Source organism: Salminus brasiliensis, chromosome 25, assembly GCF_030463535.1.
Source record: "Salminus brasiliensis chromosome 25, fSalBra1.hap2, whole genome shotgun sequence".
NCBI lineage: Eukaryota > Metazoa > Chordata > Actinopteri > Characiformes > Bryconidae > Salminus > Salminus brasiliensis.
In genome coordinates, this window is record NC_132902.1 from 1,329,295 (window position 1) to 1,348,631 (window position 19,337).

General features: G+C 44.3%; 1 protein-coding gene across 1 annotated transcript in view; it reads left to right on the top strand.

The window, feature by feature from the left end:
• The window catches only part of gnav1 (guanine nucleotide binding protein (G protein) alpha v1), a 35,187-nt gene that overhangs the window by 3,945 nt on the left and 11,905 nt on the right, over window positions 1-19,337 (top strand). Inside the window, exons 3-5 of the mRNA XM_072671748.1 lie at window positions 6,792-6,884; window positions 9,003-9,163; window positions 16,263-16,391. Coding sequence (XP_072527849.1) covers window positions 6,792-6,884; window positions 9,003-9,163; window positions 16,263-16,391 — 383 coding nt within the window. The remainder of the gene's footprint in view (window positions 1-6,791; window positions 6,885-9,002; window positions 9,164-16,262; window positions 16,392-19,337) is intronic.

Consider the following 19,337-nt stretch of genomic DNA (forward strand, 5'->3'; position numbering starts at 1 on the left):
GATGGTGAACTCTCCAACCCCGCTGACATCATCACGGGTCTATCAGTAACCACCATCACTTCCTTTCACTACACACACAACACAGTCCAGTGTGTGTGTGTGTGTGTGTGTGTGTGTGGATCTGTCCGTGTGTGTGTGTGTGATGTAATACATTTGATATTGTAACTGTTCAATACTGGCTCGCTCACTGCCTGAGGCCTTCGTAATCATACACCACACACACACACACACACACACACACACACACAAACACACACTCTCTCTCTCTCTCTCTCTCTCTCTCTCTCTCTCTCCCCCCCCCCCATGTACTGGGGTCAGACACTGGTTGATAATGGGGTGTACTGGGACTCGGGCAGACTGCTGTGCGCTGTGGTTAAGGGGTCTGCTCTCGGGGGGCCGGGGTGGGTTTGGTCTGGTTAAGCTGGGGGTCAGGAGCTCACTCGCGCCACATTCCTCTCGCGCTTTCACCGCCGCGGACAAAAGAGCAGAGCGGTCACGCGCTTCCTCCTCTGTCCTGTAACGGGCCGGGACGGGCGGACTCTGCCAGGGTCATGAGGTCACTGGAGGTCAGCGCGGTAGCGCTGCTAATGCCACCGTTGCTATGCTAATGCTGCGGCAGCGTTGCTGGGTGAGGCTGGCGGCCAGCGTGGTAGCAATGCTAACAAAACGGTAGCAATGCTAACGCAGTAGCAGCGAGTCTGGCGGGCTGCTAATGCCATGGTGACAATGTTGAGTCGACATGGTAACGCTAACACACACTAATGCCACAGTACGTCTTCACTCCACTTCCCTTGTTAGCACTGATAATTGTTAGCTTTGTGGCTAAATGTCGTTCTCATTAGCATTCGCCAGTCAGCCAATCAGTAAGCGAGTTGCCTCGCTAGCAATGTTAGCCTAGCATCTCCCATTATATACTCAAGAAGCTTACACACACACACACACACACACAATACAGCCCATAATTATGGCTTGTGGCTTTGTTATACGTGGGGTCACGGACCTGGTGACTGTAATCGGAGCGCTGGGCCTCCAGCCAGCACCACCACCAGGCCTGGGAGGGGTGTAGCAGCAGCACAGCTGGTCTTCTTCCTATAGAGAAGTACTGCCAATAAAATAGGACTGTCTGGAGTAGGTCAACATCATGACCCTATCAGCACCATGCTGCCTAATAATGCCAAGCGTGGGCTATTAGAGGGGTATAAAGCCCCCCAGCATTGAGCTGTGGAGCAGTGGGACTAGCAATCAAATCCTCACAGCAATGCTGCTCCTCCTCCAAAATCTAGTAGAAGGCCTTCTTCTCTGGACAGTAGACACAGTTACTCCAACAGAAGCAGGATCGGCTGTTTGTAATACCCTTGATTTCAGAAGAAGCAGTGGATATGAATGAGCAAGTGTCCCAATACTTTTGTCAATATAGTGTAGCTAGGTGTAATTGAGTCGTTTTGGAGCGTTTCTATTGGTCCAGCCGTCTAGGATGCTGTCTGCCCTGTTTGTCAGTGTGTGGGACGATGAAGTAGTATAACGTGAAGTGTGTGTGTGTGTGTGTGTGTGTGTGTGTGTGTGTAGGGCCTGTCTGAACCTGAGTGCTTCCTGCATTCCTATTGTTCTTTGTTCTTTCTTTAGTTCTTCCTCAGTCCTGTAAGTAAACCTTGTGCTCTAGTCAGTGGATTGGTTTCCACCCTGAGCTCCACCCACATGTCTCATTTCATAGCCACTGTTGCTAGGTAGGACACACTCTACAGAACGCTGGTAAAAATCCCATCCAACCCTGTTGAGAGAGCTCCACCTGCAGGCCCACGTCTCCACGTGTTTTGCGTCGCAATTCCCGGGTGGTTGCTATGGGGTTGCTAAGCGGTTGCTTTGGTACTCCAGGTTGTTGCCATAGGTTGCCAGAGGTGTTTGCTGCTGCTGCTGCGTTGCTCTGAGAAGTGCTTTCTGAGATGTCGCTAGACAGTTTCTGCTAGGTTTCTGCTGTGGTGTCCCAGGTGGTTGCTTGGGTGTTGCTAGATGGATGTCCCGGTGTTGTCTCGGGTGGTTGGTGGGATGATTGGCGTGTAATGGTAATATGGTATTCCAGGGGGTGGTTGCTGGGGTGTGGTTAGGTGGTTGCTAGGGTGTTGCTAGTTGTGTGGGCACACATTTTCACAGCAACGATCCACTTTCAACGCTCACTTTCAAATCGGACAGCAATAGCAGGGTTGCTACGTGAAAACCATACCATCCAATCAAAAGGCTGTATACGATCCCGCCCAGTCCCGGTCGAACGAAACATTCCGAGTTGTCTGATGTCGATATTTGAAAAACTGGAGGACAAGGTGGCGGAAAAATGCTTGAAAATGTGGACGTAGATTTTTATTAATGCGTATGCACCATAGGAACCACCTAAGGACACCCTAGCAACCACCTGGAATGCCTTTGGTATGGATGGAGCAAGCAAATGTTTACATATTCATAATTCATTCATCATTTCGGATTACGCTGCCTGTGGGAAGCTACACAACCGTTTATGAAGGTTTACACGTTCCTTATGAACGTGTTATGTAGGTGTTATAACGTTCTACCGAAAGGTGACGGTACTTCTTGGAATTCTACTCAAGCTGAGCACATGGAAAGCTCTCCCTTTAACTAGGCTTGGAAGCTGAGAGTAAAGGTGGAGTCCTTTGGTAAAGTACTGATTCTTGTAAAAGAGAGAGAGAGAGAGAGAGAGAGAATTTGAGGTAGAGAGAGATTCAATCATAAACCACTTTAAAAAAAAGAAAATCAATAAGGCCGGATAAAGCCGCTGAACTATAAAGACATTCCTGAGCTCTGGAAAAAACACAGAAAGGCTTTTTAATAAACACGCTCTCTCCAGCTCTGTCCTGGAAAACCCTCGGCCCTCACATCTCCCGTCCGGCAAACAAAAGCCGAGAGAAAAGGCCAAGAATGTTTGTTTTGGAGCGTCGGCGCCGCTGACCGGGAGGAGGGGTAGCATTTGACCGGCGCAGCGGCGCAAACCGCAGAGAAGGGGAAGAGTTCTAGTGCTGAACTTTGGCTTTTTTGAATCTCGCTGGGGCTACGAGGCTAAAGGAGCTAACAAATAATGGGGAACTTATGAACCAAAGCAGTCAACATCTAGCTAACATCATATAGAGTTGTTAACATCTGCCCGACTTCAGCTAGAGTAGTTAAGGTTTAGCGAACATCAGCTGGAGTAGCGATTGTCTACGTAACGTCAGCTGTAGTGAACATCTAGCTAACATCATATAAAGTTGTTAACATCTGCCTAACGTTTGCTAGAGTAGCAAACATCTAGCCGACATCAGCTGGAGTAACAAACATCTAACTGACATCAGATGGAGTAGCGAACATCTGACATCAGATGGAGTAGTGGACATCTAGCCGACATTAGCTGGAGTAGTGAACATAATGCTAACATCAGTGAGAGTAGTGAACATCTACCTAACGTCAGCAAGGGTAGTGAACATCTAGCTAACATCATATAGAGTTGTTAACATCTGTTAGAGTAGGGTACATCCAGCCGACATCAGCTGGAGTAGCGAACATCTAGCCGACATTAGCTGGAGTAGCGAACATCTAGCTGACATCATCTGTAGTAGCGAACATCTAGCTGACATCAGCTAGAGTAGTTAACATCTAACTAACATCATGTAGAGTTGTTAACATCTGCCCAACGTCAGCTGGAGTAGCAAACATCTGTCTAACGTCAGCTAGAGTAGCGAACATCTGTCTAGAGTCAGCTAGAGTAGTGAACATCATGCTAAAATCAGTGAGAGTAGTGAACATCTACCTAACGTCAGCTAGGGTAGTGAACATCTAGCTAACATCATATAGAGTTGTTAACATCTGCTAGAGTAGGGTATATCCAGCCGACATCAGCTGGAGTAGCGAACATCTAGCCGACGTCAGCTGGAGTAGCGAACATCTAGCTGACATCAGCTGAAGCAGCGGACATCTACCTAACGTCAGCTAGAATACTGAACATCTAGCTAACATCATATGGAGTTGTTAACATCTGCCTAACGTCTGCTAGAGTAGCGAACATCTAGCCGACATCATCTAGAGTAGCGAACATCTAGCCGACATCATCTGGAGTAGCGAACATCTAACCGACATCATCTGGAGTAGCGAACATCTAGCCGACATCATCTAGAGTAGCGAACATCTAGCCGACATCATCTAGAGTAGCGAACATCTAGCCGACATCATCTGGAGTAGCGAACATCTAGCCGACATCATCTAGAGTAGCGAACATCTAGCCGACATCATCTGGAGTAGCGAACATCTAGCCGACATCATCTAGAGTAGCGAACATCTAGCCGACATCATCTAGAGTAGCGAACATCTAGCCGACATCATCTAGAGTAGCGAACATCTAGCCGACATCATCTAGAGTAGCGAACATCTAGCCGACATCATCTAGAGTAGCGAACATCTAGCCGACATCATCTAGAGTAGCGAACATCTAGCCGACATCATCTAGAGTAGCGAACATCTAGCCGACATCATCTAGAGTAGCGAACATCTAGCCGACATCATCTGGAGTAGCGAACATCTAGCCGACATCATCTGGAGTAGCGAACATCTAGCCGATATCAGATAGAGAGAACGAATTCTGACTGGTTTTATGAAAATAATTACCTTTTATTTATTTAAATACGGTCATTTTTAGAGATTGTAGTGAAATAATAACTAATATTTTTGAACAGTTTTATTCAGATATTACTGACAGTATGTTGTTGTTATTGTCAGATTTCGTCCAATGCGGGAAAATGTTTCGACGGCATCGTTAGCGAGGGCGCCGAAGCGCCGGTGTCCTCCGCTGGCCTCCGCTCGGCGTAGCGGCGATGCCCAGCAGGCCTGCCGGTATCGGCTCTCCGCAGCGCCGCGGCGTCACGCAGTAATCAGCAGATAATGAGCCTCGCGCTCAGAGGAGCTGCAACCCCGTCGCCGTGAGGCCTTATCACTGTCGCGCACCGCCACCTGCTTAGCGCGAGCTGCTTCACCCACTCTCGCGCGCTTTCTCGGCTGATAGTCATCATGAGTCATTGAAGCCCTCCGAACACACACACACACACACACACACTTACACACACTTACACACTCCTACAGATCAAAGATCAGCCGCTCAGCAGGGGGAACAGTAGCGGCGCTGAGATGCTAATGCGTAGCGTCGTTAGATTAAAGATGGGCGAGTTTAGAGTGAAAAGTGCGGAAACTGAGGTAAATTTTTGACGTTTACGCCGCCGTTTGTGGTCCAACATGTTGAGCTGTGTTCCTCCAAAGCTCTCTCAAATTCCTCTGCAAACATTAATAGCATTCATGCTAGTTAGGTAGCATAAAGCTTCAGGTGTATTCAGGTGGATGGACTGCAGCGTTTCCCTGGCTAACGCTGGCATTAATGATCGCTATATGTTAGGCTATATGTAAGGATGGCTAACGTTAGCTTGCAGATAGCTGGCGGGACACTGTTTAGCGAGCTAACGTTGAGTGGCTCTGAAAAACTTGTGGAGTCTAGCTAAGTTCTAGCTAGTGTACGAGCTAATCTAGCTAAAGTTTGCTTACACTTCACTTCAGATGGATTCTCTGTTGCAATGGCTAGCTACCTTGCTGCCTCACTACAAGTAGCGCTTCAGGTTTTTCCTCAGAATGTTTTTATTTATTTATATATATATATTTTTAGATGCTAAACGTATGTGAGGAGACGGTGTTTATCAAACTAGCGTTAGCATTTCGAGCTTTAACGTGTTGTTAGCTAGTCATTAGCTAAGCTAGATGTTTACGTTTGTCCACACAGCTGTTCTGAGGTAAACTTTTTACATTTAAGGGCGGAAAAGTAGCACAACAGCTAGCTACGGCTAATTAACCTGAACTACACCATAAGGACAAAAGTATTGGGACGCCTGCTCATTCATACCCTCTGTTTCTTCTGAAAGAAGCAGCGTACGCCGGTGTCTGTGGGTGAAATCAGGGGTCTGAGGGGTGAACGGGTGCAGAGTGTACAGAGTGAGTGATGGGCCTGAGGTGTCCCCCAGGCTGAGGTTCAGGGGTCCCGCTGGGATGGGGGGCTTGTTTCAATTACGGCTGTCCTCCTCTCGGCTGTCCCCCATCTGACCTCTGACTGAAGCCCTGCAGATCAGCTTCGGCCTGCGGAACCAACCACACTCATTTCTGACCTTCATATTTCACTTTCTCGCTCTCGCGCTTGCTTTCGCTCTCTTTCACTTTCTCTTTTTTTACCTATTGATCTGTCTCACATCTCTCTCTCTCTCTCTCTCTCTCTCTCTCTCACACACTTTTTACTTCTGATCTCTCTCGCCCCTTATTCTCTTACTTCTCTCTCTCTCTCTCTCTCTCTTTCTCTCACTCACACAAACACACTCTCTGTCTCTCACTCACACACACTCTCTCTTACACTCACACACACACACACACTCTCTCTCACACACACACACACTCTCTCTCACACACACACACACACTCTCTCACTCACACACACACACACTCTCTCACTCACACACACACACACACTCTCACACACACACACTCTCTCTCTCACACTCACACACACTCACTCTCACACACACACTCACACACACACACACACTCTCTCACTCACACACACACACACTCTCACTCTCTCACTCACACACTCTCTCTCTCTCTCTCTTTTTCACTCTCTCACTTTCTTTTCTCTGTCTCTCGCCCCTTCGTCTCATCTGTCTCACCCTGTGTGTGTGTGTGTGTGTGTGTGTGTGTGTTAATGCTGTCCTGTTGTGGTGTGTTTTCAGTTGGCTGTGCTGGACAATCTGCTGACCTCCATGAAGTTCGTGCTGCACGGGATGGGCGTCCTCCGCATCAACCTGGCCAACAGCAAGAACAAGGTCCAGCTCTCTCTCTCTCTCTCTCTCTCTCTCTCTCTCGCTCTCCCTCTCTCTCTCTCTCTCTCTCTCTCTCTCTCCCTCTCTCTCTCTCTCTCTCTCTCTCTCGCTCTCTCTCACACATTAATAAGGACAGTGTCACATGGCCACTCCTTGATCTGGTCGCTTAAAGCTTTAATCAGTTTATTGCCTCCCGTATCGGCTGCGGACTTTCACACCCTAACCACCCCGTTACTCTCGCACAATTAAAGCGACGGTTCAGTCAGCAATCCCAGAGGGTTCTGCCTTGACTAAGGAACCCCTGAAGAACCCTAAATGAGCATAGCTAAGAACGTCTAGAACTTTTAATGGTGAGTGATTCGTGACCAAGCCGGAACCAGTCCAGGTAGAAGCTCCACCGCAGTAAATCGAAAGGGACACTAGATGGCAGCAGACCTTCAGAGAAAGTCAGCTCTGCACTCGATCACAATAGAGAGTGTGTGTGTGTGTGTGTGTGTGTGAGTGTGTGTGAGTGTGAGTGTGTGTGTGTGTGTAAAGACCATTATAATCTCAGCAACCAACAGATCAGCTTTGTTCTCGTTTACTTTTCCTAAGAACAGCTGCAGTTTTGGTGGGAAAGCAGCCAGATGTTGGTGGGATTTGGACCCCACAATGTCATAAATACACACACACACACACACACACACACACACACACACACACGCCTGTGAAGCCCCTCCAGTGTTTACTCAGCTCTGTCGTATTAGAACATTTGCACATTCCAGAATTCCACCAGAAACCCACCAGAGCGCCGCCACATTCCACAGCCCACCCTCACGCTCTCTCTCTCTCTCTCTCTCTCTCTCTCTCTCTCTCTCTCTCTCTTTCTCTCTGTCTCTTTATCTCTCTATCGCTCTAAAAGTGGTAGTTTGGTGAATACATCTCATACACCACTATCAGCACCACCATCACCACGACCTCCATAAGCACCACCACTATCAGCACCACCATCACCATGACCTCCATAAGCACCACCACCACCATCATAAGCAACACCACCATGACCTCCGTAAGCACTATTAGCACCACAATCACCATGACCTCCATAAGCACCACCACCATCACCATGACCTCCATAAGCACCACCACCACCATCATAAGCAACACCACCATGACCTCCGTAAGCACTATTAGCACCACAATCACCATGACCTCCATAAGCACCACCACCATCACCATGACCTCCATAAGCACCACCACCAGCATCAGCACCACCACCACCATCAGCACCACCATCACCATGACCTCCTTAAGCACCACCGCTATCACCATGACCTCCATAAGCACCACCACCACCACTATCAGCACCACCATCACCACAACCTCCACCATGGTGCCATCAGCACCACCACCATGACCTTCATAAGCAACACTACCATGACCTCCATAAGCACCACCACCACTATCAGCACCACCATCACCACGACCTCCACCATGGTGCCATCAGCACCACCACCATGACCTTCATAAGCAACACTACCATGACCTCCATAAGCACCACCACCACTATCAGCACCACCATCACCATGACCTCCATAAGCACCACAATCACCACGACCTCCATAAGCACCACCATCAGCACCATCACCAAGACCTCCATAAGCACCACATACATACTCAACCCAAAGTTATGTTTGATGTTTGTCTAAAATTAGTTTCTGTAGTTTTAGCGCTGGAGCTACAAGGCTAATGTTGCTAACAAGTAATGGAATCTTATGTACACCAGTTAGCACAGCGCTAGTCTAAATCATCACTCTAGTCAGCTGTAGGATTACAGCTGTGGTTCTATAACGGCCGCAGCGGCGTTCCTTTAGGTTCGCAGTCCTGTAATTAGCGCGGCGATTAGCTGCAGCGAGCAGCTAATTATCAGGTGACGGTGGGACGGGTGGGTGCAGGTCACTTCCTTTCCACCGGGGTCTTTCCGCCCCCTCGTAGACCCTCGCCCCTTTCAGACGTCACTCTTCTTTGTTTGGCAGTTTGAGGACCGGAATGTGATGGAGTTGACTTTACATGGACACTACTTCACTGTGTGTGTGTGTGTGTGTGTGTGTGTGTGTGTGTGTGTGTGTTTGCGCTCCACAGGTCCACGCTCACTCTGTGCTCTCATGTGGGCGGTGCTTTGACGAGGAGCAGGTGCTGTTTCCGTTCTTAGGCCACGCCCTCTGCTGTCTGTGGGCGGATCAGGGAGTGCGGTCGGCGGCAGCCCGTGGATACGAGTATGAGCTCAACGACTCGGCACTCTAGTGAGTAACACACACACACACACACACACACACACACATACACACACACTCCAGATATAGCTACTTTATCTTTAGAATATCTGAAATCTGATTTTTTTATTGGAATTCTTGATTTTCTGATTTTATTTATTTCTTGATTTTCTGATTTTATTAGATTTCATGAATCCGAATCAGTGGAATAAAATCTAAATTATTTTTAATTAGATTATTATGTTAAAATCCAGGTTTCTTTATTTATTTTCTTGAATCTGGATTAATGTGTGAATTCCAAATCAGAATAATTTGTTGTAATCAGATTTCTTGATTCTGGATTATTGGGTTAAAATTTAGATTTCTTTATCGGATTTCTTGAATCTGCAATTTCTTGAAATGTAATTACTACACTAATATCCAGCTTTCTTGATCTAATTTCTTGAATCTGGATTATTGGACTTTCTTTAAATGCGATGGCGGCTCGTCTGCTGTTTACATGGCCACTAAAATCTTTCCTTTTTGAAAATTGGATTATTATGCTAAAGCCCAGGTTTCTTTATTGGATTTTTGAATCTGGATTATTGATTTTTTTGTCTGATTTCTAGATTTTTTTTTTTATGTCTTAAATCCGAATTCAAAATTAGAATAATTTGTTGTAATCAGATTTTTCAATTCTGGATTGTTGGGTTAAAATCTAGATTTCTTTATTAGATTTCTTGGAATCTGGATTATTCTAATCAGTTTATATATATATATATATATATATATATATATATATATATATATATATATATATATATATATATATAGAGAGAGAGAGAGAGAGAGATTTTTTTTACAATCCAGAATATTAGGCTTAAAGCTATATTTCTTTATTAGATTTCTTGGAATCTGGATTATTGTCTAATCAGTTTTTTTATATATTTACAATCCAGATTATTAGTCCAGATTTCTTTATCGGATTTCTTGAATGTGGATTATTGGGCTTTCTGTAAATGTGATGGCGGCTGGTCTGCTGTTTACGTGGTCGCTGCTGAGATCTGATAGTTTTGGGGTTTTTAGTGAACGGCCGAGTCCACATCAGAGAGCAGAACCCTCAGCGTTTCATCTGAGCGTAATGATTGGGTGAAGAGGGACGTTTTGAGGGACATTGGGATTCATGACGGCGGCTCATTTGCATATCGTATGAATATGTTTAGCGGATACTGCACTGATGGATTTTACAATGAGTCCACAAAAATTACCAAACTTTAATTGGCCGATTGACCTCTGGTGGAGACTGACCCATTAATATTCCGCCCCATCAGGCCCAGGGGGACATTTCACGGCTGTTTAACCGTGCAGGACAGAGCGGGGCAGGGCCTACAGTGCATGTGTACATATATATAAATGTATAAATGTATAATTTAATATATGTGTATATATCTTATTAATAATTAATAACTGTCTTATTTAACCCTGGATTTCTGGAGTTTGACTGATTGTTGTCCCGCCCCCTTCTGTAATCAAGATTCTGATTGGTTCTGCTGCTAAAATTGATGGTCTGTTGTCCCGCCCCCTTCTGTAATCAAGGTTCTGATTGGTTCTGCTGCTAAAATTGATGGTCTATTGTCCCGCCCCCTTCTGTAATGGAGATTCTGATTGGTTCTGCTGCTAAAATTGATGGTCTGTTGTCCCGCCCCCTTCTGTAATGGAGATTCTGATTGGTTCTGCTGCTAAAATTGATGGTCTGTTGTCCCGCCCACAACTCAAATGGAGATTCTGGTTGGTTCTGCTGCTGAGTTTGACTGTCTGTTTGAGTTTGAGGGTCAGCGTTAAGGACGTGGGCCTGAGTGGGCCGGTTCTGGGCGGGGGGCCGTAGGTTTGGGACCCTGCAGGACTGACGGAGACACGGAGCTGTGTGTGGCTCTATCAGCTCACTAATCGCTGCTTAAAGAAGCCTAGCGCACAAGTCTGTGTGTGTGTGTGTGTGTGACAGTGTGTGTGTGTGACAGTGTGTGTGACAGTGTGTGTGACAGTGTGTGTGACAGTGTGTGTGACAGTGTGTGTGTGACAGTGTGTGTGTGAGAGAGAGATAAAACAGCAGGAGGGTAATTATTTAAACTAGGCAGCTCGTGCCTCCTGCGCTGCAGCAGTGCGGAGTGTGTCACAGCAAATGAGGATCCGAGTCAGAGGTGTGTGTGTGTGTGTGTGTGTGTGTGTGTGTGTGTGAGACGGCGTAGGGGTGTATGACTGTTTGTGTCTTAAATGGCAATTAGTGCTGCTCAGTTGTGTGTGTGTGTGTGTGTAAGCCTGGAGGAGCTTATTTGATGGATTTACTCCACTCTTACAGCAAAGTACTGAGCACACACACACACACACACACACACACACACACACACACACACACACACTCACTCACTCACTCACTCACTCTCTCTCTCTCTCTCTCTCTCTCTCTCTCTCTCTCTCTCTCTCTCTCTCTCTCTCTCTGTCTATCTGTGCCCCCGCTCTGACCTTCTACCAAACACTGATACTTGGACCCCGCCTACCAGCACCGCTCCTGTGATTGTGTTCAGACACCTTAACGAGGACACACACACACACACACACACTCTCTTAACGAGATGCGCATTATTTCATACGTAATAAGGACGATTAGACTCGTTTAGTCTTTAGACTTGTGGCACTTTCAGCCTGGGGGGAGATGTAGGAGGCGGCCGAGCACACTGGCGGTCCGGCAGCGAGCTGCTCGGGGAGGCGGGAGCGCGACGCCCACAGATCCACTTCCAAACTGAGGTCAGTCTGACCTGGTGCTGCTGGTCTGTACCGTCAGTCTGACGCTCAGATCGGAACAGTCTAATCTAAGATCAGATGTCCGAAGCTGATATAAGCTGATGTGTTTATCGATCTCCAGAAGAGCAGAGTGGCGAGGGGACGCTGGACGCGACGCTCTACCACATCTGCGTTTCATTCAGTGCCGACGTCCTCGCCATTACTCGGTGGTAGGACGTCCGGGCTGCAGTATTGTCCTGATTTTACTGAAGGACAGTCTTCATAAGACTACACGACACCTAAATAACACCTTCCTAATCACCGATATTACCCTTTTTTTGGATTTATAAATTGACAAAAGTATTGGGACACCTGCTCATTCCGGTTTTCTCCTGAAGTCAAGGCTATTAAAAAAACACTTGATCCTGCTTCTGTTGGAGTAACTGTCTCTACTGTCCAGAGAAGAAGACCTTCTACTAGATTAGCCTCTGCTCTTCTGGGAAGGCTTTACACTAGATGTTGGGGGATTTGATTTTACTCAGCCACACAAGGGGAAGAGTGTCAGTTAGGTCAGGTACTGATGTTGGAGGGGGGGCTTTGTCATACCCCTCTAGAGGGGGCTTTATACCCCTGGCTGTACCACCTTCAAGGACCCTGAATTCACTATTTAGACTTTCTGCTCGTCCTGTCTGTATGTGTGTGTGTCTGTATGTGTGTGTCTGTATGTGTCTGTATGTGTCTGTATGTGTGTGTGTGTGTGTGTGTGTGTGTGTGTGTGTGTGTGATTTAGCAAGCTGAGAGAGGAGAGTGGTGGTGATGATATCGGTCAGTTGGAGGAGGGTCAGCATGGGCCGGCGCATCAAAACAGGTCCCTGGCGGTCACTTCCTGCTGAGAGCTGCTGAGATCTTAAGGCCAGGAGAGTCTCTGTGGACAGCTGCGTCTTTTTTACACACACACACACACACACACACATTTAAATGCATGTCTTACACTCCAGTACACACACATCAAATCTTTGGGGGGCGTCTAGAAGCTGCACTGTTGGGCGAGAAAGGGGGGGGCAGTAGTGCTGACTTCCTGCCCCGTGGCCTGAGCCTCTGCCCGGGGAGGGGGGCTTATCTGACTTGACTGCTGCTGGAATGTCAAGGAATTGCTTTGGCACTTGGAGGCAGATGTGTGTGTGTATGTGTGTGTGTGTGTGTGTGTGTGTGTGTGTGTGTGTTGGTAATACTGAATTAGAAGTGTGGGGACTGGCGCGTAGGAGCCCCTGAAAACCGGTCCATTCAGAATACACTGAAAATTAAAGCATTAAAGCTTATTCGTTTATTTGTTTGTTTGTTTGTTTGTTTGTTCGTCTGGTCGGGCGATAAATGCCTCTTGGCGGTCGCTTAGAGAAGGTGTTCATTGTAGTGTAGGACCTGACTGATTGTGGACCTCTTAAACACTGTCCTTCAGTAAAGTGTTAGTATAGTTTTATAGTTTTTATTTTTAATTATTTGATTTTAAATTTGTTTAGACATTTTTTACGAAATTAATTAATTTCACTTAAACAGTTAGAAAAACATTACATCATCAAGTGATGCAGATATTTGTTCATCTACATATCTGTCAATGGAGACAGTAACATTTATAAAAATGCAGAAATCCAGATCAAATCCAACCTGATACTGATTTTAAGGTCCTCAATTTAAATGTTAAATAATATTTAGAAATTCTCGTTAACTAAAGTTTCTTAAAATCAATCTGTTTACACAAAAAACACTTTCTAAGTTAAGGATTTTATGTTGTATATCACAGGTAAAGAGTTTTAAGAGATTTAATTAAAATAAAATTAATTATTTTTTTTAAATAAAATTTGAAAACAAGCTTTCCATTACAATGTTCTAAAAATTCATCACAAGAGACAAATAATTAAAAAAAAACTTTTAAAACTGCTTCCTTTACCTGTAAAGTTAACATTTTGAAAATTGTGTATTTTGTTCTGACAATTTTGATTTATATGTGTTATATTTACAGTTTCTATATAGTGAATGTTTTTAGAAGTTTTATTTGTGAGCTAAGTTTTGTTTTATGTAAAGCAAATGATAGTAATAAAAACAGTAGTGCATTTTCTTTATGACTTTGATTTGATTTTTAATGTTTAGTATGTTTGTTTGTGAGCATTAATAAAATGCCAAATAAAAGGAACTTAGGTTTTAGTTTTCAGACAGATATTTTAGGAAAACAAGGAATTTCCATTATATATTGCCCAGATATCAATTTGTTATTGTTATAAGTTATTTAATTATTTAGATATAAGATATTAGATTAAAAAACATGTAGGAGAACTAAATATAAAATAACATACTTTAGTTATATATATTTAGTTTTATGTTTAATTTATGTTTAAAATTAAATTATATATAAATGATATATATATAATAAAAATAAGAGATCACCCTACATTATCAGTTTCCCTGGATTATTTATAAGCAATGTGTTTAGAGAAATGAACATTGCATTGCATTGGACATAATTTTCCCTAAATTCCAAATAAATAATGCAAAATTTTAAATTTAAACTACACTAATATTTAAAACTTCAGAAATCACTATGGGGAAATAACCTTGACTGCCAATTTAAGAAAAAAATTAAGTGGTCTCTTCATTTTTTTCCAGAGCTGTATGTACGTATAGCATCTTGAGATGTATTCTTCATACCTGCAAATTTATTGAAATTTATTGACAATTGTTGTTATGAATGTAATTGAATATGGGCGATCATATGAATTGTGTACAGTTTGGGTGGGTGGGGCTTGGTGGAGGGGGGGGGGGGGTTGCTGCCATCAGAGCTAACCTTTACTTTTCTGTTAAAACTGATGTAGAGCTCATTGATTTCTATGTGAGTTGAGCATATATATTTTATATATACCTTTATATACCTTTATAGACCTTTATATTAGGTCTCAGGTGGCAATCGCCGGGGCCCAAGCACTGTACACTGCTATAGACCTAATAAAGCGCAAATGGTGGGCAGACCTTTGTTAAACTCTATATTTTAGTCCCAGAATGCACCAGAATTTTCATGTTCTCTTACAGGAACAACGCCTTTAGACCTGGCCACAGTCCACGGGTCACCTTTTCCCCTGCTTGAGTTTTGATATATATAACGAAGATCCCATTTATTATCATGCAGTGTCAGAACACACACCAGCGAACACACTCATTCGTAGGGATGTTTTTCTAGCTAAACTGCAGCTGTGTGTGTGTGTGTGTGTGTGTGTGTGTGTGTGTGTGTGTGTGTGTGTGGATCACCAAACAGACCCTCAGGAATGAAGGGGATAATCCTGCTTTGAAATAATACTCATTACGCATATGCAAATCCTACGTAAGCCGGGACGTATCCTGTGGTATAAATATTCGCTCTTGCAATTAGCATATGATTAGCGCCCCCTCTGGGGCAGCGTTATCACAACCACACCTCTTAACACAACTACGTCACCGAAAACACACACCAGAACGAACCTTCGTTTTTATGGAAAAGTTCATTTATATAAGAAACTGAATCGAGCGTGAAATTGTTAAGTGTTGTCGTTGTGTTCCCTTCACCGTTCCCAGTGCTGTCCTGGAGGAATGCCAGAATTCCCAGTTCCCATCCAACACCTAGTTTATTAAAGTAAATCAGATGACTACTGACTTTATATTGATTTGGGTTTATTCTAATGTTATATAGAGTTAATTACAGGTAGACACTCTCACTGACCGCTGACTTTATGTTTATTTGGGTTTATTCTAATGTTATATAGAGTTCATTACAGGTAGACACTCTCACTGACCACTGACTTTATGTTTATTTGGGTTTATTCTAATGTTATATAGAGTTAATTACAGGTAGACATGCTCACTGACCACTGACTTTATGTTTATTTGGGTTTATTCTAATGTTATATAAAGTTAATTACAGGTAGACACTCTCACTGATCACTGACTTTATGTTTATTTGGGTTTATTCTAATGTTATATAGAGTTTATTACAGGTAGACACTCTCACTGACCACTGACTTTATGTTTATTTGGGTTTATTCTAATGTTATATAGAGTTTATTACAGGTAGACACTCTCACTGACCACTGACTTTATGTTTATTTGGGTTTATTCTAATGTTATATAGAGTTAATTACAGGTAGACGCTCTCACTGACCACTGACTTTATGTTTATTTGGGTTTATTCTAATGTTATATAGAGTTAATTACAGGTAGACACTCTCACTGACCACTGACTTTATGTTATATAGAGTTAATTACAGGTAGATGCTCTCACTGACCACTGACTTTATATATTTTTGGGTTCCGTCTAAAGTTTTAATGTTTATCTTCTCTTTCTGTTTTGCAGTTTCTTCGAGAACATGGCTCGGATCGTGGCTGCGGACTACGTGCCCACAGAGATGGACGTGCTGAGGGTCAGAATAAGGACCACAGGGGTCATCGAAACCCAGTTTAAGGTCAAACACCTGGTCTTCAGGTAAAAAGCTTTGTGTTATAGATTCAATTTATAGCTGTTTTTTCTGCACTCCTAAAACCCGGTGCTGTCATTTAATATTAATAATAGCAGAAACACGGTAAAGTTCAAAGTTCAACATTATATTTGTCACATACAGATACAGCTATACACAGTACAGTTATACACAGTACAATTGTACACAGTCCAGCTATACACAGTACAGTTATACACAGATAAAGATGTACACAGTACAGTTATACACAGTACAGCTATACAAAGTAAAGATATACACAATACAGTTATACACAGAGACAGCTATACACAGTCCAGCTATACACAGTCCAGCTATACACAGTACAGTTATACACAGTACAGTTATACACAGATACAGATAGCAGTGAAACGCTTCTGTCGGCTCACGTGAAACAACAGGATAGAATCTTAGATGGAATTGTCAAATAAAATAACCTAAAATAAACACAATTATGTTCAGGGAAAACACGGTCAGTAATGGTCATTCTACAAAACGGGGGCTGTTTCCACTTGGCAATTTTCCGAATGTTTATCAAGAGCAAACTATTTTTATTACAAAAAATATAAAGAGAGACATGATCATCCTTAAAAAAATTCTTAAACGTGGGAGCCACATTCACAACAAAACAGCGTGACGGGGTGGTAAATTTCATCCTTAAATGGCTTGACCCTGTACACACTCCAATCAATTAAAAAATAATTTTTGTTTTGCATTAAAGTGTAGTTTTGTGTGACGGGGTGGTTGGGTTCAGCTTGACTGACCTTGTCTAACATGAAAAAGCAACAAATAATGTCATTTAAAGCGACGGTGCATTATTTATAGACTGAAAAGGGTAGCGTGACGGGGTGGTAACATAGTCAAATATCATTACATTTAAGTAATAGTGTCCTTTTTTATTTAATCAAATTTCTAAAATATGATCACGTTATGACCATATTTGAGATGTGGAAAAGGTCTTATATTAGTGAAAACTGGTTAAAATTAGTATGTTACTCTTTAAGAAATGGTATTTTCTCATGTATCATGTTGACAAAAACACTTAAATTAACTGTAATATTTTAAAAACGCGTGCGGACGCAAATGACCCCCGTTTCATAGAGCCACTCTGGACCTCTAAGGGGTAAACCCTCCTCTCCGTTTTTAAGGGAGACTGTTTCAGACAGGTCTGTATTGGCTTTAGTTTCTGAAGGCATCAACTCTAAACGCCGTCCCTCGTATCGATGCGGGCGCGACGGCCGTGACAGCTTTCGCCTTCAATATATTCAGCGCCCTGGATGATTATTCAATACATCAGCGGCTTAACTGCGTGAGGCTGGCTCAGCCTGACAGAGCTGTGGTCTGGGAGCCGCTGATTGGGCTGGATTCTGGTGCTTATCTCCGGTTTCAGGTCATTTCCTGAAGGTCTGAACTGTGTGATGGAGTTCCAACCACCACCAAGTACAGTCTTCAGCTGAGGGTTCGAACATGGCGCCTTACTGTACAGCGGAACTCTGATTAGGGGGTCTTATTGTTAATTGTGTGATTAATGACCTGTAATTTATTCATTTATTAACACAGCATTTTGAATGTACAAGGTTTCTAATAAAGTGGCCAGTTATTGAATCTTCAATATAGGGGTTTCTAATAAAGTGGCCAGTTATTGAATCTTCAATATAGGGGTTTCTAATAAAGTGGCCAGTGAGGAAACACAAGGTAGGTGTTTCTAATAAAGTGGCCAGCGAGTGAAAGCACAAGGTAGGGCGTTTCTAATAAAGTGGCCAGTGAGTGGAAGCACAGGGTAGGGCGTTTCTAATAAAGTGGCCAGTGAGTGGATCTACTAGGCCGGGTTTCTAATAAAGTGGCCAGTGAGTGGAAGCACAAGGTAGGGGTTTCTAATAAAGTGGCCAGCGAGTGGAAGCACAAGGTAGCTGGTGTTTCCAATAAAGTGGCCAGTGAGTGGAAGCACAAGGTAGTGGGTGTTTCTAATAAAGTGGCCAGTGAGTGGATCTACTAGGCCGGGTTTCTAATAAAGTGGCCAGTGAGTGGAAGCACAAGGTGGGGCGTTTCCAATAAAGTGGCCAGCGAGTGGAAGCACAAGGTAGGGCGTTTCTAATAAAGTGGCCAGTGAGTGGAAGCACAGGGTCGGGCGTTTCTAATAAAGTGGCCAGTGAGTGGAAGCACAGGGTCGGGCGTTTCTAATAAAGTGGCCAGCAGCAGCAGAAGGCAGTGTTCCTGTACGCTCTATGAACACTCAGTTCAGGCGCACATCCTCTCCCGCCATGGCGAGACGCCCGCTAAAACGATCGGAGTGTGTCGAGAGAATTGTGGGTGATTTTCTGCTTAGCGGCTTTTCCCTCCATTTGAATGTTAATGGGGACATTTACAGCTACACCTCATTTCAGACAGCTGAAGGGTTATGGGGGTTTTGGTGTACCCCCCCCTCCCCCAACTCCCCACCATCGCTCCATCTCCTTCAACCGATTCGGTGAAGCATTCCTCCGTCTCGTCCACTTAGCGTCCCCTTATCCCAGCCCATCCCGCCACCCTGGAGTCTTCTGGCTGTCGTCCTCCATTCCCTCCGGAGCAACTCCACCAGCATCTATATTGCCTTCGTTTGCATGAGGATGAAAGTAATTAGCTTTCGCGCGTTGTGACAGTTTTTCATAAAGCCCGGTCTGAAGCGAAATGAGATGCGGGTTTGAAATATGGCTGGAGAAGATGCCGAGCGAACGTTCAGGATTCTGGTGGGTATTAAGTTGGTTGATATTATCCTCTCGCTCTCACTCTCGCTCTCACTCTCGCGCCTGCTCTCGCCGCCTTTCGCCCTCCCTTGAGCTCGGATTTGCAGGCGCTTGAAGAAACCCTCTCCCGTTTCCCGGATTCAGTCTTTCCAAAAGTCACCTTTATGACTTTGCGAGCGACGGCAGCCGGCGAGAAATAAACCTCACGGACGT